General features: G+C 41.0%; 1 protein-coding gene across 3 annotated transcripts in view; it reads right to left on the bottom strand.

Annotated features, from left to right (window-relative positions):
* Nucleotides 1-22,955, bottom strand: part of SRL (sarcalumenin) — a 67,558-nt gene that overhangs the window by 5,150 nt on the left and 39,453 nt on the right. Inside the window, exons 2-6 of one of the 3 annotated variants that reach the window (XM_074196853.1) lie at nt 18,283-19,560; nt 11,599-11,697; nt 10,194-10,289; nt 3,113-3,229; nt 1,360-1,593 (exon numbers count right to left, since the gene is read on the bottom strand). In XM_074196853.1, coding sequence (XP_074052954.1) covers nt 1,360-1,593; nt 3,113-3,229; nt 10,194-10,289; nt 11,599-11,697; nt 18,283-19,560 — 1,824 coding nt within the window. The remainder of the gene's footprint in view (nt 1-1,359; nt 1,594-3,112; nt 3,230-10,193; nt 10,290-11,598; nt 11,698-18,282; nt 19,561-22,955) is intronic. The other 2 variants (XM_074196854.1, XM_074196855.1) reach the window with 2 other exon arrangements.

The raw sequence follows: 22,955 nt of genomic DNA, 5'->3' as shown, positions 1-22,955 counted from the left end.
CTTGAACTTCCCATTATACTGATGTATAGAAAGGACAGCATGTAGCATCCCCCAAGCTTCTAAACCAATTTGCAACAACCTAAATTCAAGTCTCTAGCTCTTTTTTCATTCCATCAATTTTTGCCCTCTAGTAGGTGAGGCCCAGAAGAACCTCTTCTAACATTGACTAAATGCCTACGTCTCCTGAGTTAAATGTGTCCAAGCTTCCATTCAATTGTCCCTCTAGGCTCTAGGTTGACAAATTAAATATATTTATTGGAAGGTGAATATTATTTTTAAGCAAATATCTTTCTGGCTTTTGAATATGCAGTAGGGTAGAAAGAACAGGGACAATGACTTTGATGTGGAAGATAGGAGCTGGGGACCTGAAAAAGAGGACCTAAAAGGAGATGGCTTTATCCTTTCACCTGTACAATGGCATCCTTACATCACCTGAATAGGTGAGTTACACTTTGAAGTGTAAAGTGCATCACCTAATCACTCATCCCCACAAGTTCCAGATTCAAGAATTCATCTCACATCTGCCTGTGGTCCATGAATGTGATGGTGCTACAGAGAACTTCCATGCCACCAGTCTAGGGTTTGACCAGCCTTCTGAGTTCCAACTCTACTAAAAACGTCAGTTTAATTCTGGGAATAAATACATCTTTGTATCTAGACAAACGCATTGGGAAAAAAAGGTAGGGATAAGAAAGGTGTAGAGTATCTAGTCTTTAGTAATCCCTTCAATTCCAATTCCTGGTCAGACAAAGGCCATTAATAGTGGATAGAGTACTGACCTTGGAGTTAGGAAGAATCTAAATTCTAACATTTTCTAGCTATATGACCATGAATAAGTCACTTGACCTCTTTTGGTTTCAATTTCTGCATCTTTAAAATGAAAGTTATACTAGATAACATCTAAGGTCTCTTCCATCTCTAAATCTATGATCCTATAAGTGAATTTATGTAGGGAACTGTGGTCTGCTTCCAGGACTCTTAGAATCTTGACATCCCATTTACTACTCCAGGTCAAAATTAGCAACCCCAGAATGGATCTCTAGAGCACACCTTATACCAGATCAGCACCCGCCATGGTCAAGAATAGTTTGACTTGGAAACAATTTAGCCCTAAAGTACAGGAACAGTCTCACTCCCTCTGTAGTCTAGGTTAATGATGAGAACTTGGAGTTGGGAAGACTATCTTCATCTAACCCTTGGCAAGTCTGGTGACCTTTCTGGGTCTCACTTTCCTTATCTGTAAAATGAAGGTGTTGAACTAGATGACTCTCCTCCCAGGGTCCCTTTCTGCTAGTCATCTGTAATACTTTGATGTAATATTCTACTCTCCCTCTCCCTATAACCCTGGCCCCAAATTACCTCGTTCTTGCTGCTTGCGGTTTTCAATGATGCCCGGTGTGTCCACAAAAGTGACCCTCTCCAAAAGCTTGTGAGGGACCTCAATGCCAATCAGCTTCTCCAGGAAGTTCTGGCCAAACTTTTCAAGGGGTGAGAAGGAGCGAGCACTGTCAGCAGCCATGACGATGCCCTCAATGGTTTTCAGCTTAGGACCATGCATGAGGACTGTGAACTCAGAAGTGGTGGGCTCAGCACCTGTGACACAAAGAGAAAAGTGATAGCAGGCATTATGGTCTGTGTATGCATGGAAATGACTACCGGAGACATTCCAAGGTCATATTTTTCATTAAAAATTTGTCCTTTATTTGATGAATCTCTAGCCTGCAATTTCTACTGCTATAATGTCTGTCCCTCATATTTATTCTTGTTTTCCACATTCTGCTTGTCCCCACTCTAACCCTGGATCCTTGACTCTCACTTTATCTATTCACATTAGTTTCCTGATTGACCTTCTTAAGGAAAAGGGGGCAAGGCAAATGGGGTTAAGTGACTTGCCCAAGGCCACACAGCTAGGTAATTATTAAGTGTCTGAGTTCAGATCTTGAACTCAGGTACTCCTGAATCCAGGGCCAGTGCTCTCTATCCACTGTAATACCTAGCCTCCCCAAAAGGCAATTCTTGACTAAAGTCAAGGAGGTAGAATCTGAATTGGGAGAAGAGTTACCATAAACCCCAAAACTAGGCCAGAGTGGTATTGGGAGGGGGGTAAGTGTTGGTGGAAAGAAAGTTTTAGAACATCAAGACTCAAAGGTCTGAGGCAGGAGTTCAGGAGACAGTTTGCCAGAGCAGAGATCAGGGTCAGGGAATCTAACTCAGAAAGTCAAAATGCAGTAGGTCTCAGAAAGGTGATTATTTGTAGAGCTGGACTTGATTTCCCAAAACTTTGTCTTTTTCTTGTAGCTGCTTGTGTTCACCATATAAAACTCTTAAGGGCAGTAGGGTTATGGGTGCAATTCAGGTGTTAAATCTATTGAATGTCTAAAACTGAGTATTTTTTTATTTTACATCACATACCCCACTGCAACACTGGCCACTTTAGCTTACATAACGAACTATTTCATATATCAGGAAAGAGCTAAAGCATATCAGTTCATCAGGTCACTAAATTTATGAATCTCTTAATAACTATGGTGGTATTTCACAACCCACTGGCATAACTTACTATATATTTTCATAAAGAAAATACCAGATCTGGAAAATCATCTTTCTCTCATCACTCCTTCATAGCTAGAACAGACTGCATGCCTCCCAGAGCTCCATCTGGGGAACAATAACACTTCTGGCCAACTGGACCATTAAGTCAGATATCTATATATTAAAATGTCAATTCAAAATAGTAATGCCAATGGTTCTTTTGTCATGGCAGAGCCTTGGCATTTTACTGTTACTGTTTAATTCACAGTACTGTTAGAAGGTCAGATGAATTCTTTCTTCCAGTTCTTTTCTAAGAATCTCTACAAGGCTGCCATGTTTAGATTGGCTAAAAAGTAGACGCAGCCTCCTTTGGGACTCCAGGAATCAAGTTGGTTATACAAATAAATAACCCTTGCAGAGTCAACTTTTCTACCTCTACCATGCTAAATACATCCCAGTAATACTCAGGGCCTAACACAATATTGTATATAGTAGTTATTTAAGAAATTTTCAATTTTAAAAAAATATAAATTTTCAAAGTATTAACAAAGTACTAACAATAAGACAAGTTGCCAGTTACCTGTGTAAAGCTGGTAACGAGTATCTTCCAGCCCAAGGAGATAATTTATCATGGTAGATTTGCCAACACTCCACGGTCCCAGGAAAAGTACCATTGGTTTGGAAGTGATCTCCCCATCTGTAATTAGATGAATTCCAGAAATTAAAAATTAAAGTGAACTAACAATAAATGCTTTCCACTGCAGAAGCAACACATTTTTAATAGAATCTTTTGTAACAAAGGTTTCCACCTAGATGTAAAATTCTAGATTTAAGGAAACAAAAGCTAGGGATTCTAGGTGATAGATTTGCAAAACATGAGGGCACATCCCCAGGGTATGGACTCTTTTAAAGAGATGAAGGAGGAGGGACATGGTCATAGAGCACACCATAACTACTACTGTCCCCCATTATATATATTGTTTGAGAAAAGTCTGATTGCAGAGGCCAGGGCCCTATGGAGGAATCCAATGGACCATTACCTTTGGCAGTGAAAGGACAAAGATACAGGGAGACTATTCTTGACTATTCAAGTCAAGAAAGGGAGTGTAAAGTTCAAGGATCCCAGAAGTCAAACCAAGTCTCATCTTACCCCTTGACCTAGCATTTGCATGGGATGGGGGCACCAGAGGCTCCACATGTTTCTGAATGGATTAGTATATCTCTATTTGTGAACTAATGACCTTTGCCTTGCCCCCAAGTGGGGGTAATCAAAAACTAAACTGCCAAATTAGCTATCATCCCTGAGTAGAGAGATAAGAGAGGTAGACTTCAGCTCCTAAAGAGTTCCTGCCTTTGGGAGGGGTTAGGTCAGGGGATCAAATGGAATTTACAGTTCAATTTATATGCAACAAAGCTTTTACTTTTATTACCTTTTATCTAATCCATTAAGTGCCCTATAAATTAATGATCTTCCTGGAGAACAGATCATAAAACAGACCTGTCTCCTCTGGCAGAAATACCTGTATTACTGGGGCAGGATGTTGCATATGTTGTCAGCTGGATCTGTGTCAATTATTTTTGCTTAATTGTTTAGCTTTGTTGCAAAGAAGGGTTCAATATGGTATGGGAGTGGAGTTGGGTACATCTGTAAACAACTGTCATATAAGAATAAAAGATATTAAAATTTTTTTAATTACTAATTTTAGGAAAAATGAATTATTGAGACACATATGCAGTGGAAGTGTTGTAAATGGGGCAAATACAACCAAGTGTTTGGATTGGCGGAACCACAAATTCACATCCCTAGATATTGGACAGAAGATGCCAATAAAGGCACCACCCATTTGAGAGCAGAGCTAAGGGATGATGAGGAAAAGATCTTTGAAATATTTACCAAAAGGAATAATCAATTTGGTTGATACCCACAGCTCCTTCTAGTGTTTGTTAAATTATATTACAAAAGAAAAAAAGATATATGGACTTTAGACAGCAAAATGTTAACAGTAGAATCAGATGGGAAAGATTGACTGTTCCTTTCTCATATTTGCCTTTAATAAATGTATGGAGAAATCTCATAAAGACTCTGAAATGAGAAAGAAGGTATGTGGGTTGGCAGTTGTTGGTATTTCCTTAACCTTTTTTTTGCTGTTGTGATCTAATCAGTAATTGTTTCCCCAACCTTTTAGTTTCTCCACCTCTTTGATATAGTTTATAAAATGATTCTTCAGTACTAGGATTCATATTATAAAACATTAATAGCATCACTTTTATTTTCAGCAAAAAACTAGAAATCATAGAGGTGACCATCAATTGAGAAATGACTGAATAAATTGTGGTATATGTGAATATAATGAAATCTTATTGAAGTGTAAGAAAATAAAAGAGACAGTTTCAGAGAAACCTGGGAAGAATTATATGAACTGACTCAGAATGAACAGAACCAGAACAGCTTATACGGTTAAAATGCTGTAAAGGAAAACAACTTTAAAAGACTTTTAGATCAGTGACCAAGGCAAACACAATTCCAGAAGACTTAAGAACCTTCCTAACTCTTGGCAGAAAAGTGATTAACTAGAAATACAGAATGAAACATGCATTTTTCAGATATTGATTATGGTTATTTGGTTACAAGCAAGGGAGGGCTTATAAGGGGTAGTATGGATAATGCCAGAAAAAGAAGAAAAGAACCTCAGTGAAAATGTTTTAAAATACACTGAAAAGGGGTGGCTAGGTGGTGTAGTGGATAGAGCACCGGCCATGGAGTCAGGAGTACCTAAGTTCAAATCCAGCCTCAGACACTTAATAATTACCAACTGTGTGGCCTCGGGCAAGCCACATAACCCCACTGCCTTGCAAAAAATCTAAAAATAAAAAAATAAAAATAAAATACACCAAAAAGCACAGATGGAAGTTCATAAGGGATAATGTTATAACTATCATGTTAAATTTCATATGTACTTTTTAAAAACCTAAGCTGTATATAATAGAGATTTGTCAAGTTGTTCTTTTTTGTTCTTCCTTGTATTTGAAAATGTGTACTTTTAATGTCTGTCAAATTTAAAAAAGATAAAAAAGAAAAATCATTTTTTTGCAAGGTAATGGGGTTAAGTGGCTTGCCCGAAGCCACACAGCTAGGTAATTATTAAGTGTCTGAGGCTGGATTTGAACTTAGGTACTCCTGACTCCATGGCCGGTGCTCTATCCACTACGCCACCTAGCTGCCCCCCCAAAAAAAATTTTAAAGAAAATTTTCTCAATATTTTCAAAAATATATTATCTCTAGTATAGATAATTTCTGGACATATTTGATCTGGACCATGAAATACCCAGGACTCAAGACAAGGAGTTAACACTTCGTTAAGAAAATACAAAAGGAACAAAGCACTGTACTTACTTAGAGTAGATATTGTAAATAAACTTAAGTCCAGAATTGAAAAGAAAGAAAAGAGCAGATAAATGAATTTGAGAAATTGCATAGTGCTTTCAAAGATCCCAAGCTGCTTCTTGACAAAAACACTTGAAACATTAAGATGATTATATTGTCTAATATCAGTGTGCTCCTAAGAAATCTTGGAAGATCACAATCTGCAAAGAATAAAAACTGTGAACCCAAAAAGCAATGGAAAGATGGATGATTATGTAAATAGGCAGTAACAGATTTCCAGTGATAACCTGAGGGATGGGAGGGATTATTCAGGAAAGTTATCATTGGAAAAGGAGATAAATCAGTTATGTAACAAGAATGAGGAATAACAAGGGGCAGCTAGGTGGTGTAGTGGATAGAGCACCGGCCTTGGAGTCAGGAGTACCTGGGTTCAAATCTGACCTCAGACACTTAATAATTACCTAGCGGTGTGGCCTTGGGCAAGCCACTTAACCCCATTGCTTTGAAAAATCTAAAAAAAAAAAAAAAAAAAAGAATGAGGAATAACAGATAGCCTGAATACTACAATGGTATCCAAAGAAGGAGGAGGAGGAGGAAGAAGGAGGAAGAAAGAAAGAAAGAAAGAAAAAGAAAAGAAAGACCTCCAACATATTGCTTAGATCCCCTATAAGAAAACATGGAAAAGCCACACAAAAATGAGAACAAACTTGAGAACAAACTTGAAAAAATATTGCTCATGTTGGTAAGATCACAGTTGCACTGAAGTTCACAGCCATTTATTAGGAAATTTTAGTAAGATAACATGATGTTATAGAAACATCTCTCTAGACTGGGAGTCAGATGATCTGGTCCCAAGATTTGAAGAGATTTGAGTTCCAACTCTTCATCACAATGTAACCTTAAACAAATTATATGATGCCTAGATTCTCAGTTTCTTCATCTGTTAATGGAGCTAATTCTACCTCATAGAGTTGTCATAAGGAAAGAACTTTACATAATGGGAGATACTTTAGAAATAAGAACCAAAAAAAAAAAAAAAGAAATATGAACTAGTATTAATTAACTTTCAAGACTGCTCTAGGGGTGGCTAGGTGGCGTAGTGGATAAAGCACTGGCCCTGGAGTCAGGAGTACCTGGGTTCAAATCCGGTCTCAGACACTTAATAATTACCTAGCTGTGTGGCCTTTGGGCAAGCCACTTAACCCCATTCGCCTTGCAAAAACCTAAACAAAAAAAAAAGACTGCTCTAAAAAAAAAGAACAATACACTCTCTCATGAAGATCATTTAGAGTCCCTGTCATGTTAACTGATGAACCATGGGGCTAATTCAATATGGCAGGTTCAATATGGCAGGTCTTCAGGCCAGTTTTCTTACGAGGAATAACTGCTCCATTAAAGAAATATAAGAGGGGAGGCTAAGTGGCACAGTAGTTAGAGCACCAGCCCTGGAGTTAAGAGGACCTGAGTTCAAATCCAGCTTCAGACACTTGATGATTACCTAGCTATGTGACCTTGGACAAGTCACTTAACCCCATTGTCTTGGAAGCAAAAGACCCAAGAAATATAGGAGAGAAAAACTTCAATACATCACTGAAGACTGGTCATTTGGACAGTGAGAGCTCACTCCTGCATAAATCTAGGAGTCAGGAAAGTCTTACTCACAGAAAACCTGGCTTCAGTTTTCCCCCTCTATGAAATGAAGGATTAGACAGGATGATCTTCAAGATATCCTTTTAACTCAAAACCCTATGATTGGACTTCTGATCTGCAGAATAAAAGGTACTTGACTTTCTACTTTCCTACTGCTCTCTTCTTCCTCTGAAATTCTACAAAAGAGCATTGGTCCTACAGTCAGAAAACCTGGGTTCAAACCCTACCTCTGCCAATGCAACCTGTGTGACTAGTATGTAATTCCCATAACTTTCCAAAGCCTCAGTTTCTTCATCTGCTCTGAGGTCCCTCTAGATCTAGGATCTAGGATCTCGGATATACTCCAATAATCAGTAATACACAATTCAGGATTTGTGTGTGCTTGCTATATGGTCCTTTTCTTAAAAAATTTTTTTTATTTATTTAAAGCTAATGGGATTAAGTGACTTGCCCAAGGTCACACAATTAGGCAATTATTAAGTGTTCAAATATGAACTCAGGTCCTCCTGACTCTGGGGGCTGGTGCTCTATCCACTACACAACCTAGACTTGTCTTTAAAAGGTCACTCAGCATCATGGATCAACCCTGACTTTTGGAGATTTAAGGGCTGCACTGCAGGAAGCCTAGACTGTCCAGAGCTTCTGCTCTCCCTTTTGTAGAATGGGATCAACCAGCCAGGACTTTTGGATAATGGAGCAATTTAACTAAAGGTTTCTACCCAAAAAAATAATTTACTATTGTTAAGGGGAATCCCATCTTACTCCCTTCCATCTCTCACAATGAAGCGTATTCCTGCAGATAGTAGGTGCTTACAAAACTTATTGGTAAAGTTGTATAGAGATAGAGATAGAGATAGAGATAGAGATAGAGATAGAGATAGAGATAGAGATAGAGATAGATATAGATATTAGTAAAAGTTACCTACTGAGGCACAGCTAGGTGGTACAGTGTATAGAGCACCAGCCCTGGAGTCAGGAGTACCTGAGTTCAAATCCGTCCTCAGACGCTTAATAATTACCTAGCTGTGTGGCCTTGGGCAAGCCACTTAATCCCTTTTGCCTTGGAAAAAAAAACCCTAAAAGAAAAAAGTTACCTACTAAACTTAATGATGATGTTTCTCCTTCGTTCTCAAAGAAGACCATGACATCAGAGAGATGATGCCATGACAGGCACATGAATTGTATTTGAGTGAGTGGATGCTGTGCTAAGCCTCACTTTCTCCTCCAGAGCCATTTGGGTTCAGTGGTCAGGTATGGTTCAGGACGACTGGAAATGGGCTTGATGGCAGGCAGTCAGGGTTAAGTGACTTGCCCAAGGTCACACAGCTAGTACGTGTCAAGTATCTAAGGCTGTATTCAAACTCCTGTCCTCCTGACTCTATCCACTGTGGCGCCTAGCTTTCTACCAAAGCTGAGGTGGCCGAGTGAATGGAATACCAGGCCTGAGCCAAGAAAGCATTTTTTTCCTGAATTCAAATTTGGCCTCAGACACTTCCTACTATGTGACCCTGGGCAAATTACTTCCTCTTTGCCTCAGTTTTCTCATCTGTAAAACGAGTTGGAGAAAGAAATGGCAAACCAGTCCAGTACCTTTGTCTGGAAAACCCCAAATGGGGTCACAAAGAGTTGGACATGACTGAAAATGACTGAAGAACAAAAACACCAAAGCTAAGGGCTCAGTCCAAGTCTACGGCTTCCCTATATAAATGCCAAGCATATAGTATTTTATCAATAAGTAGGAATTAATTGACCTATTGGGACTCTTCATAGGAATGTCTGTCTCTGCTGAATAGAAGAAAGAATTTTCTTTTGGAGGAGAGATCCTGTAACTCCCACTACCCCTAGAGTAGCTCACATAGAGAAAACCTTTCTGTTTGTAGACATAGCTGAGGGAACATGAACTGTGGGCTCCTAGACTTTCTGAGATAGACTATAATTAGAATCGTTTGTTCATTGGAGAATGAAATTTGGGCAAGGGATACTGTTGTTTCAGCTTTTTTACACCAGAGGGCATGAGAGTCATAGCAGCATCAAAGGAGGAGACGCCAGAGAGTTGGACCAGGAAGGAAAGTCTGCAAGAGAATATGTTGGGGCAGTAGAAGCACACCAGAGAGAGAGGAAAGTAAAGTACAAAAAGTGAATCCCCAACCAATCAAAACCCTGGTCCTGGCTTCCCCAACCGAATTCTAATCAGGAATTATCCTGAAGGAAGCAGATCAAACTGCCCCAAGGAAAAATGAAGTGGAGTGAAGGGATTAAGGAGTGAGGAAAAAAAGAGAAGGTAAAAAGTGAATTTCTGCATGTATAGCCATCTCATGAAATCAGTCCCCTGATGTATAGAGCGAGAAGGAAGCTGGCCTTTAGTTCAGGATTACATGTTGCCATTTCTGGCAACCTGGTTGATAAATAAAGTAAAACTTCTAGATCTTCTGGCTAGAGCCTCTGGTCTTCAAGCTCTGAATCTTCCTTTCTGGGTGGGACTTTCTAAGGAGTTCCCCTGGACTCAGGTCTGTAAGGGGAATTTTGTTACTTGGACTTGATGCCAAAGGAAGGCTAGAAAATCAGTTTCCTGATGACTTCATGAGTCCTAGGCCCTTGCCCCAGGACTTTTCATAATCAGATTTACCTGTAATCTCATGCTGCCTCAGTTCATTGTATTTGTAGGATTGCTCCAGAGGTTTGATGGAAGAGTGGTAGATCTTTCTTAACCGCTGCATCACCCCTAGGGTCCAAGGAGGAGAAAGGAAAAGGTCAGTTAGACTCCAGCCTGCTTTAATATACCAATGTAGAATCAAAACACCAATCTTCTGGGTGACCACATTATAATTATCTTGCCAACAGCCATGGTTTTCCAGGTAGCCTCTCCTATACCTATTAATGCTACATCCCTTGCACAGATGGAGGATACAGAGTTATTATAATCATATTACTCATCACACTTAATAAATTCCCATCTAGCACCACACTGCCACACAAAGAATCATAATTTTTCAAGCTAGAAAGTCATTTACTCCATCCCTCTGCCTCTAGGTCAAACCTTCTCTAAAGTCTCCTAGATCTATTTTTAAACATCCTCTCAATAGTGTGTTCTAATTCCTGATTTCTGGATTAAAGTCTTCGTTGGAAAGACCCAGTCTGAATTAAGTTCCTGCCTACTTGGTGGGGTACCAGGGTACCCTTCAGTACAGGCCTTTTGAGGAATGGGGCAGTTTAACTCAGGGGTTTCTGTGCCTTCCCCAAAGATGTTTCTATTGTGAATGAGACTCTCATCTTGGTCCTTCCATCTCTTATACCACAGTGAAATTTCAAAGAAGATTTCAAAAGAGGAATTATTTAACATATTAAAAAATTCAAGAAATCAAATCTTGAAGAACATTGCTGAAATCCTTTCTTTGTGAGATTTTTCTTATCTTCTCAGCAGACTAAATTAAAGCTGTAGAATTTACATCAATAGAATAGGCAACCCAGCTTCCTGATCAGTAAAGAGCATGTCCCTCTGACATCACATAGCACTTGTCCAATGAACCCACCATGACATTAGCAATGTTTCTGATTCTGATATCTTGTTGGAGATCAAAAGGACTCTAGAGCTAGGTCACTCAATGGATATTCCAAATCTAGTTATTGATTGATTGATTGATTGAATAACAATTGCAGGTAAATCACAGAGGACACCTATATGAGGATGCTTCTAGTGTCACCATAGAAATTGTTACAAATTTCCAAAAAAATATGCTATGTACATTTTCAGCTGCACACATAAGCTTTGCTTATGCTGTTTCCCTGAAACATCTCTCTAAATATGCTTATCTCAAGTATGCATTCATCCTTCAGAGTCCAGCTTAATGAAAAAAAGTCTGGCTATACAATCCCAAATTATCTTTCTGATTATTGAGAATTTCATCAAAATTTATAGCTGTGGCCCCAGATCACATTTGCTTGTAGGTAATCTTGATACATGTACTTCCCAGGAGTCATTATTAGACGCTCTTTCGTCTCCTTGAAGTTCATTCCAACCATACCCTCCTTACCTGAAAAGTCATCAGCTGGTTTGTCCTCCTGCAGCATCAGGGTTTCCTCTATATGAGAACGGTCCCGTATAGGTGCTTCACTTACATCCTCTGCCTCTTCTGGAAAAAAAAAAGTATAGCAGGGCATTAGTGTCTCAGGCATGAGACCAAGTAGATCCTCCCTCAGGACCTAGACAAGATTCAGGAAACTTCTCCCCCACTATCTTCTTCCTTTTATGGCCTCAGCTCCTCTCCCTGATCAGCTTTAGCCCCTTCATTCTCAACATTCTGATAGCAGTCAGCATTGGGGACTGGACAGAAATGACCATCAACTAACTGGGCTGATCTCAGGGTCTCAATCTATTCCCCACAAATAGAAGACACCTTAAACTTCACTTAAAAATTCTATAGGACATCAGTGTCAAACTCAAATAGAAATAGAAATGGATTTTTACAAGCCCCATATTGATTTAGAAAAAACCACAAATTAATAATCCATGTTATATTGCATTTTTATTTATTCTGTTGAACATTTCCCCATTACATTTTAATCTGGTTCAGACTGCACTAAGGAGCTGTTCAAGTGGGTGCAACCTACAGCTGTGACTTTGACACCTTTGCCCCTTCTCTTGTATTCTCTACCTCACTGAGTATAGAGTAGAAGACACCACAAGAGCTCACCAGATCTCTATTCCATTTTTTTATTTTTAGGTTTTTGCAAGGCAAATGGGGCGAAGTGACTTGCCCAAGGCCACACAGTTAGGTAATTATTAAGTGTCTGAAGTTGGATTTGAACTCAGGTACTCTTGACTCCAGGGCCGGCACTCTATCCACTGTGTCATCTAGCTGCCCCCAGATCTCTATTCTATAGGTTATGATCTAGAATTCCAGCGCTGAATTTTCCAAAGGTCATTTATGAGCCTTACTTGAAGCAGCAATCCCTTCTACAACACTTCAATTTATGTTTGTGTGGAGAGAATTTGACCTGTGAACATTATGACTGGGGCAATAAAGGTAACAATGGGATTAAGACTGAAGAGAGGAGAAGTTAATCTAGAGTGGTCACCCTCTTAGTACCGCATAGCTGAAAAGAAACAAGGGTCACATCCCAACCAGACACAGTAGATTATTGGGAAACCAATTAAACCTAGCCAAGCACAGTAGACAATGAGGAAATCATTATATCTATATGCAGCAGGCAGAGGAAATAAAATAACACCTTATATTTATAAGCCTGTATAAGGTTCATAAAATGTTATATTCAGAACAGTTCTGTGAGGTTAGCTGGATACTATGGGCAGAGAACTAACATAGCTGAGTAGAGTAAGCAAATATTGACCAAAAAAGGTGCTGCAACTACTACTACTACCACTACTACCATACTACCATCACAGTTACTACTACCACCATCACCATTAATAATAAATAATGATGATGACAATAAATTAGAATTATTTCTATAATACTTAAATACTTTATTCTCACAACAACCCTAGGAAATAGATACTCTTATTATCCCCATTTTACAGATATGGAAACTGAAGCAATCAGAAGTTAAGTGATTTCATACAACTGGTAAAGTGTCTGAGACCCAATTGAAAGTCAGGTCGTCCTTCTTCCAGACCCATCATTCTATCCAGGACCAATACTTAGATGCTTTATATACAACTAAGCACAGTAGGCAGAATGTACAGAGTAGGCAAAGAGTAGCCCAGAAAGAGTAGACAAAAGGAAACTAATCCATCCTTTCCTACTAGCTTGTGACCCTGGGTTTTAAATGCTATGAGCCTCAGTTTCCTCATTTATTAAATGAGGGGTTTAGATAATAGCCTCTGAGGTTACTTGTAGCTCTAAATCCATGGATGATCCCATGATGTAAGTATTGAATAAAATGAAAACCAACACATCTGGGTACAGTGAAGAAAAGAAAAACAATAGAATTGGGTTCTAGTAGAACAAATGTCCACAGGGTGGCTAGGTGGCACAGTGGATAGAGCACAGGCCCTGGAGTCAGGAGTACCTGAGTTCAAATCCAGTCTCAGACACTTAATAATTACCTAGCTGTGTGGTCCTGGGCAAGCCACTTAACCCCATTGCCTTGCAAACAAAAAAACAAATGTCCCCAAGGATATTGGACAGTTAAAACAGACCTGCAGGGCCCAGTCTACCAAGTGGCTAAGGAGAGCTGTCAATCAGTCAAGTAAGGAGCACTCATTCCATTTATACTCAGATTGGCTTCCAGTCAAGTAGAACTGACCTGGCCCCCACATTTTTTAGAGCCAAAATAGGCCCCCTTTGATCACCTGAGGGTAAGAAAGGGAAGAGAAGCCATAGGAAAGTCTTATTTCCCTGGGTGCTGGAGTTGCAGGCTGAAAGCACTAGGAAAGTTCCCATACTTGTCTATGGGAACCCCCAAAAGAGGTAGGGTTTAATCTTAGTAAATAAAGATTGACCTCACTTTATTCCAATGAAATGTATGCCTGAAAAGTTGCATGTAATTGTGTGATTTGTGTGTGTGATTTGAGAGGACTGACAATGAACTGTTCCTACTGCCCTTTAGCGAAGAGGTGATAGCCTAAAGGTGATGAATAAAATATAGATTTTTCAGACATGCCCAGTGTTTAGATCTGTCTTATTTAGCTATTCTTCCTTGTAGAAGGGATAAATGTGCTGATAAATGTGCTGGAGGTAGGACTGAATCATTAAGAAGTTATAGCAATAAAAAATAATAAAAGTATTCATAACCACCTCCAAAAATGATATGTATAAATAAAATACTATCTTTAGGACCTAGGGAGACATTGTTTTTGGAAAAAAAGTTACTCTGTAGAAAAACTTTTTTGATCATTTGAATCACTCCAATTTTTTTTCTCCTAAATTTAAAAAAATCTAAAGTCTTAGATTTTTATAGAACTATTTTAATTAAAGTGGGGTCCAGCTGAACACTTAAATGAGAAAAAGGTCACTCTGTTCCTGAAGTTTTTAGATAGATTATCCTAGAAACTTCTTTCCTTCCATGTCTTACCCTATCCATTAATCCATACCACTCACTTATCTATGTTCCCATTGCTAAATGGAAGGCAACCTATAGAGGTGGTTACCTCTACTGGGAGGCTAAGGTGGAAATACCAACTTCTAAAACTAACCTTATTTTTCTCCCAAATGTCCCTAAACTTTCATCTCAGATATGAACTTTTGCGGTCCTACAGGTCTGGGGTGTGGTGAGGCTTAAATGAGATAAGGGATGTAAAATACTTTGCAAATCTTAAAGAGCTATACAAATAAGTTATCATCATTATAATAATAATATAATAATTATTATTATTATTAACATATAATCACCAGGCCTCTAATCTGGTGATGACTTTATTCCATAAGTCTTCCATTGTCCTCCAGCTGGGCTCAAACAATGTTTATAGAGCAATAAGGCATGTAAGAGTAAATGTTTAACATTTAACATTTAGGGTGGGGAAGAGGAAGAAAAAAGTGTAAACACCTTGAAGTTTTTAATTTGCATTATTAATACCTTCTTCAGCAGAGACAATCAAGCCCAAATTTGTAGGGACTGGCAACTTCTAAGGAGTAAATGCCTGTACTGAAAATTTAATAATAGTTAGCAAGCTAGGTAAAGCTGAGCCCAGAACATCTTGGCCATGAGTCCAGTCCTATGCCTCTGCTCCTGTGACATAGTACTTAATGCCCTTCTGCCCCAATAATCTCCTTTTCACCCTCCTGGGATGTCATTCAATGCCCATCGTTAAAATTACTCACCTAAGGTATGTTCTCCAGATGGTCCTGGCTAAAATGTATATGTTATTAGGAATGGGAGTTATCCTACCCCCTCCCCACCTATCTATCTGAATATCCATTAAAAACACCCCATCAAGAAAGATTATGAGAATGGATAGTTGTAGACTTGAAAGTCATAAAGTAGTTTAATACTAGAATGAAGCCCAGATCAATGGAAGGCCAACTAATTGAAAGGAGAAATTCCGTATTCTATGCATTTACCATCAAGGAAGCAGGAGACAAGGAAGGGAATGGGACATTGGGGGAAGTTAGGACAAAGGAACCCTTCTCTTTTACTTCTTTCTTGTGCCCAGACCTTCAAGGGTCCTGAGGGGTGACCAGCTTATTTATGTTCCCCATCCCCACTGCAACAGATTGACTGCATCAGAACAGAGAGAGAGAGAGAGAGAGAGAGAGAGAGAAGAAATCAGGTGGTCTGTGGTCTGCTACTCTGTGCCCCTTAGATGAAGAGAAACAGGTGACTGTCTCATACTACTTTCCTTGGCAAATGTACAATGTTGTTTTGGCTCTACCAAGATCCTAGAATAACCCCATAAGAGACCACCAACTAAGAGGGCCACCTTGGACAGCAGAACTATAACTAGCAAAGGATGATGAGGTAAGTCCCTAGAATTGCTGCTGCAGTTCAGTTATGGGAAGGAGGGAAAGGAGAAAGGAGATATTGCAAAGAAAGGAGGCCTCCGGGGGGGGGGGGGGGGACAAGGAGACAGGAGTAGAGCAGTGCCAGCCCATCAAGGAACTAGCTTAACCAGAAGGAGGAAAACTAATCATTTTTTCCTGAGGTATTAAATTCAGTTGTTTCTATGCTGCTGAAGAACTTATCCTCATCCACCCCAGGAGAAAGGTCTGGTTGTCCCACCCATTCCTTGTGACAGCTTAGCTGGAAGGTGTTTCACTTGGGAGGCAGTTTGGTATAGTGGATAGAATCCTGACTTAGGAAGCCTAATGATTTTTAACTAAATGAGCCTTAATTTCCTTAACCAGTAAAATGAAGGGATTGGATCAGGTGACTTCCAAGGACTCTTAAAGCTCTAAATTTATATCTGATAACTTCTGAGTGAGGTGCTGGGAGTCGAGGGCTATACCATGCCAAGTCACTTGCTCTAGCTAACCACATTTCACTTAGGAATCAGAGGAGACAAGACACCTATTTAATTGAGGATACAGGGAGTTTCATGGTAGCCTCCAGACTGCTTATCCTTACTCCCCATCCTCACTCCCTCTACTCCTTCAAGCATATAACTAGCTATCTAGTCCATCATTCCACCTTGGGTCAAAACTGCACAGTTGGCTTGTCCTCCAGAAAAGGAGGTGGCACAGTTTGCCACACCTAGCTAAAATCTATCCTGAATCTATGCAACTACAAGTTAAACCCTGCTTCCTTTTCTCTGTCCCCAATAAAATTAGAGAACAGCTGCTGATCACCATCTGTACCACATTCCTTTCATATACTTTTTGCCTGTTATTAAGTGCTACTCCCTCTCCCAAATCCCCACTTGCCTCCAGCCTTCTCTTTCCCAGGCTAACCAATCTCCATTCCTGCAGCAAAGCATTTTCCCATCTGGATCCATTTTCTTCCCTTAAAACACTTTACCTCAGGACAGGAGATTTAAACCAGTTGTACTCCCCTAGGAAAAGATCCCAGGAAGTTCAGAGATGCAGCATGGAAGAGCAGGCAAACACAAAGGTGCCTGTAGAAGAAGAGCCTTCAAAAGAGGGTAGAGAGGGGCAGCTAGGTGGTGCAGTGGATAGAGTACCAGCCCTGAAGTCAGGAGGATCTGAGTTCAAATGTGACCTCAGACACTTAAGAATTACCTGACTGTGTGACCTTGGGCAAGTCACTTAACCACATTGCCTTGCAAAAACCTTAAAAAAAAGAGGGTAGAGGAGGGAGATTCAGTCCCCTCAGTACTAAGAAGGACAGAACTGCCTCATAGGCTGAAGGGTAGCAAGGAACTAGCAGGGGTCATCCCAGAAAGGGAGGCTCCTAAGGAACTGCTCTTTAGCACCTTCTGCTATGGAAGAGAAGGGGATACAGCCACTCAGTGCCTGCTGGTTGGTCATTTGTTTCCTGAATAAACCTTTGTCTGCTCTATTCCAGGGATCCTTTACCCCCTCTAAGTTTTGTCCTCCCAAGATTTCTGACTTTCCTGACAAAGGGAGCTGTAGACAATATCTCAGTCCTACCTTGGAGGCTATGCCTCTTTGTGGATGTAGCTGTCCTTCCAATCCAAGAAACCCTTTCCTTCCCTCTAAGTCAGACTCCTCAGGTTGACTGAGGATTGCAACTCCAATCCCTACCCCATCCCCAGTAATATAGTAGATTCTTTGATGCCAAGTTTAAAAAAAAAATCTGACCTTAGAACCTAGTTATCAAGAATACAATAGAGAAACAGAATAAAGCCTGAACTGTGCTTTCACTGATATAGGAAATTCCCTCCACCAAGGCAGGTAGGCACCCTCTCTATAACTTATAGTCCTAGCGAGTTGCCTGGTCACTAAGTGGGGTTGAATGACTTGTCCAAGGACATCAGAGGAGATACTTGAACTTGGATCTTCCTAACTCCAAGGCCAGTTCACTATTCATTATGACAGTTTGCCCCTCTGGAACTACTGTATCAAAGTGTCAGCTAGCTCAGTAGTGGCCTTGAGTTTATCAGGACCTCTACCTCACTGCACCAAAACTGAAGGTGTCCTTCTTTCTTACTGTTTTAGGAGCAGTTTGCAATGCTTGCCCTACTCAGGAGACCTCACTCCCCATCCACACTCCCTCCACTTCTTGCTGCACACAAGGTTACATAAAATGTCCACGTTCTTGAGAGGATTGGGGCCCTCTTTCAAGCTAGGAATAGGAGGGTTTCCTCCCCTAGGGGATAACTGTCAGAATCCCCTCACCCTGCCACCTGCCTGGAGAAGCTGGAACTTCTGAGTCTTCAAGAGCTGAGGATGCCTCTTCTGGACTCTTTTTGACTTCTCCATTCTCTTGGCTTGGGGCTCCTGGCTCTTCCTGAGCAGCCTCAGGTTCCCCAGAGACTTCCCCTTCTTCTTCTGAGCTGACTTCCCCAGCATCTTCATCAGATTGATCTCCTTCCTCTTCTTCTCCTTGTTCTTCAGAGGATGCCTCCAGCTCCTGGCTGTTTACTATTGAAGTCTGATCTTCAGAAGAGAGCTGCTCATCCTCCTGTCCTGCACCAGAGCCATCGGTGTCTTTGGCCTTGCTACTGGCCTTGGCTGGGGCTAAGCTCTCTAAGTTCTGATCATCCTCCAGGACTCCCTGGGCTTCTCCCTGGATCTCATTTACTTCTCCTGTTTCAGCCTCCGGCTTTTGTTCTCCTTCCTTAGGCCCTTCTGCATCAGCATCAGCCTTGGGTAACTCATTTTCCTGGGTGGTTTCTGTCTCCTTGCTTCCTAGGCCCTCTCTAGACTCTTGGTCTCCATTTTCTCTCATGGAATCCTCCTGGCCACCATCATCCTTGGAGCTGGGAGAGAACTCAGGTTCTGCTGCTCCTATTTCCTCTTCTCTTGAGGCATTTCCTGGAACTTCTATCTTTTCAATGGTCTCCTCTCCCTTTTCAGGTGGGCCTCCAGCCTCTCCTGCACTAGAAGATTCTAGGCCTTCCTCAGTCATAACCTCTCCATTCAAGGAGCTAACCCCAACCCCTTCCCTTTCTGAACTGTCTCCCTCTAGAAGCTCCTGCTGCTGTTCTTCCAGGGAGCCTCCTTTTCCTTCCGAGCTAGCCTCTGCCTCTTGCCCCCTGGCACCATTTCCCTCCATGGGTTCCTGCTGCTTTTCCTCCAGAGAGGTCTCTTTTCCTTCTTCAGGAAGAGCACCTGTTTCTTCAGGGGCTTCCCCTTCCCTTCCAGCTCCAGCCTCATCAGGAGCTTCCCAGGGCACAGCTGACTCTAAGGCAGAGGTATTGGCTTCAGGGTCAGAAACAGGGCTGTGGTGGCCTTCAGCATCAGCAGGGGGCCCAGGCTCCCCCCCATCCTCGCTCCTCTCCCAATTCTCAGTCTCACTGCCATCTGTGTAATGGAGATGCAGGTTCTTCTCTGGAGGGACTGGGTCTGCATAAAGTGCCCTCTCCTCCTCTAGACTTGGGTCTCCGGTTGAGAATTGATTCTCCAACAAATTGGCAACATCTTCCGTGCCACCCGAGGCAGAGACTTGCAGTTCTAAATGATTAGAACATGATCAGTCAGTTTCACAGGGTTGGCACTTGGTCTGCTCCTCAAAAAAGCCTAACTATCTCTAGCTTTCACTTCAAGGGATAAGGAGCTTGTAGTTGGTAGGCATGAAAGCCTAGGGTATTACCCCCACTAACTAGTTTTATTCTCATAAGAGTCTTTGAGGTCAAAACTGATGCAAAAAGAGATTAAGTGATTTGTCTGAGCCCTCTTAGAATGTAAGTTCCTTGAGGGCAAAGGTAATTTTCCTCCCTATGTTACAAGATCTCTTACATATTATTGGCACTTAATAAATGGATTGGATTGAATTATATAGTAGAAGTGGGACTAAAATATAGCTCTTTAATTTAGAGGTCAGCCCCTAACCCAAGGTACTTTTCCATGAGACCCCTGTTACTATGTACAAAAATGGAAATATGTGTATGGCAAATTAAATCTTTCTTAAAAGATTGTATGATTGGTTCAATGCCAACATATATTGCTAAACTGTTAAAAGAGCATTTATTTATATTCCACCCCTGTAGATTTTAGGGACATTTACCAGTATGGGATTTCTTTTTAATATATCTGTTCACAAATAGGGTGAAAAACAGGTGTTTGCAAGCAAGATTATCTCAGGTTTCATGTTAAAATTCTTAGGGGATTACTTAGTGGTTCTCAGTCTCATTAAATCTCACACACACAGCCTCTGGGAACTTTAGGGCAGCTATTTCATTAGGCCTCTGCTCTCCTAAACTGCTCTAGTCCCTGCTTGAAGTTTGTAAAAAAAAAATTGCAAAAAAGAGAGAGTTTTTGCTATGGCTGGGCCCCAAAAAGTCAGTCTTCTAAAGGCATATTCTCTAGGGCCTCTAGATTTGCTAGAAAGGTGAATGTGAGAAGAATAATCAGAAAAAAAAAGAAAAAGAAACCTCAATCCCAGATTAATTTTCCTTCTATGGGGAGGGAGGAGGTACTTGGGTAGGATTGGCCACTAAGAAAGAACAGACCCTCCCCAGCCTTAGAGCTCTTTTGAGCCCTGATATCCCTATGTTAGGCAAACATGTCTAGGTCTACTTAAGGAGGTGGACCAGACTCTGGGTTGCTAAGCCAACATCTTGATTTTACTTCTCTCCTCTACTTTCCATCCCCATATTGGCATTGAGGAATAGTGCTGGCCTACTCTTCTGCTACAAACAGAGCACTCCCTAACTTGTCTCTTTAGACCTGAGGCACCAAAGACCAGGACCAATGCTGAAAACCTAAAGCTGTTTGGAAGGAATAATTTTTCAATAACCTCCCCAGGGTCCAGGATTTTTGAAGAAGATTTTAGTTAACTTTGACAATAAAAATAACAATAATCTGAAATCTGCATAGCCTTTGGAACTTTCCCAAGGTCTGAGCATCCATTCTCTTCTTAGAGCCTTCTAATATCCTCTTGAGAAAGGCAAGGCAATTTTTTTTCCATTGTTCAGAGAAAGAAGCTGAGGCCCAGAGAGGTAAAAGATCTCTCTGAAGTCACACAGATATTTAGAAGCAGAACAAGAACTAGAAGATTAGGTCTTCTGAGTCCTAGAGTCAGTGCATTTTCCTTTATACCAGCTGTCTTTAGGACACCCCTAAGCCTTTTTCAGCATCCCCTCCTACCTGATATTTAATTCTCTCAAGTTACCTAAGATACCATATTTAAATTTCAATGCCCTCCAGTTGCTCTCTGATCCTTCCCTACCTGTTCAAGTCCTAGTCCTTCAGAAAATCAACTAAGGCAAAACAAGATATTGATGGGTGACTATAGCCTAATGTCTAACCCTCCTGGATCCCAAGAATCATAGAATGTCAAAGTTAGAGGGGAATTGTCCATCCTAACCCCATTTTACAAATTCAGAAATAGTCCCAGATAGTTAAGATATCTGTTCATCTTAACAGGGGCCTTCAGGAGACAAAACCCTTCCCAAACAGGCAGCATAAATGAAGAAGACTTCTGGCATTTCTAGCAAACTGGGGGAACAAAGTGGAGAAGAGTTTTGATCTGCTAGAGGGAAAAGACGGGCTTTTTGGTCTCCCCAAAATCCTACCACAAAGGTTGCAATTATCCAACTACACGGAGGCCATCCCTTCCTGGGATGAGAATTCTAATCCTTTTGCCCCTATTTCCAATACCCAATGATCTAGCATTTATTACTGGGGCAGCCAGTGTTTGAGGATTTTCCCCAAGGAAGTTCTTATTGTGAAAGCAGCAGTGTGATTAGATTGGGGTTTAGAAGATGGGACTCTCAAAACAAGTCTGTCACTAATTCTGTGTGGATTAAGGAAAAGCTGGATTCAAATCAAGCTTCAGACCCTCATTAGCTGCAGAACCCTGGGCCAGTCACCCACCCTCACTGGATCCCCACTTTCTTCTTCTGTAATGTGAGACAATCAGAATCAGCGACCCCTAAGCACACTTCTAGTTTTAAATATATGATCTTGTTCCCTCTTTGGACCTACATTTCCTCAATTCTGAAAACAACAATATGGATAGAGAGATAGGAGGAGGTTGGATTTCTTGGATGCTTTATAGTGTTATGATCCTAATCTCCTAAACCCCCTTGCCCCCTGATCAGTCTAAGGGGAGGGGATAGAGAAAGAGGAATTGCCTATGAGGGAATGGAAAATGGCACCCCCTCCCTTCATTTCCATGCACTTGATCTTCCTAGGAACCAGAGGAGGAGGTGTAAAGACAACTTCATTTACTTCCCAGTTCTGGTGTGGCAGCCTACAGGCTGCCCCATCAGACATTTGCCTAGGAAAGCTAGTCCTGGTTAGTAATTTATTTGTTAAGTTCCTACTACTTGTAATTCATAATGATAGGCACAACCACAGACACAAAGCTAAATAAGACAGTTTTCATTCTCAAAGAATTTACTATCTAAAACAGGCACCCTCTAGGAGCCAGACTTCTTGCTTCAACATAACCCAGAGCAAACAGTTAGACATCAGCCCTATGGGTACCTAAGCAAACAGGTAGCAAGTGCTTTAGTGTAGCCCCTGGGAAATGCAGAAGCATACCACTGGCCTCACCACATGCCAGATACCAGCACTAGGAGCCCCAGCTCAGCTGCTAGATTCCTACAGCTTCCACAGCACCCCCCACCCCCCCAAGTCTTCAGCATAGCAGCAGACATGAGGGTCTCCCATGGACCTCAGGACAACATCAGTTCAGCACCAGGTAAACAGTCAGGGCTCAGAGTCCCTGGCACAAGAAGCCTGTGACAATGCCCCTTCCAACATAGGGGAACAGAGTTCAAATTTAAAAGAAAGGGGAATGGCAAAAAAGATGTGCAAAAGCAACAACAACAAAAGAATCTGACCATAGAAAGAAATTATGGTGACAGGGAAGACCAAGACACAAACTCAGAAGAGGACAA

The sequence above is a fragment of the Macrotis lagotis genome, chromosome 8 (genome assembly GCF_037893015.1).
Source record: "Macrotis lagotis isolate mMagLag1 chromosome 8, bilby.v1.9.chrom.fasta, whole genome shotgun sequence".
Lineage (NCBI taxonomy): Eukaryota > Metazoa > Chordata > Mammalia > Peramelemorphia > Peramelidae > Macrotis > Macrotis lagotis.
This window is presented reverse-complemented; position numbering and strand designations above follow the sequence as displayed.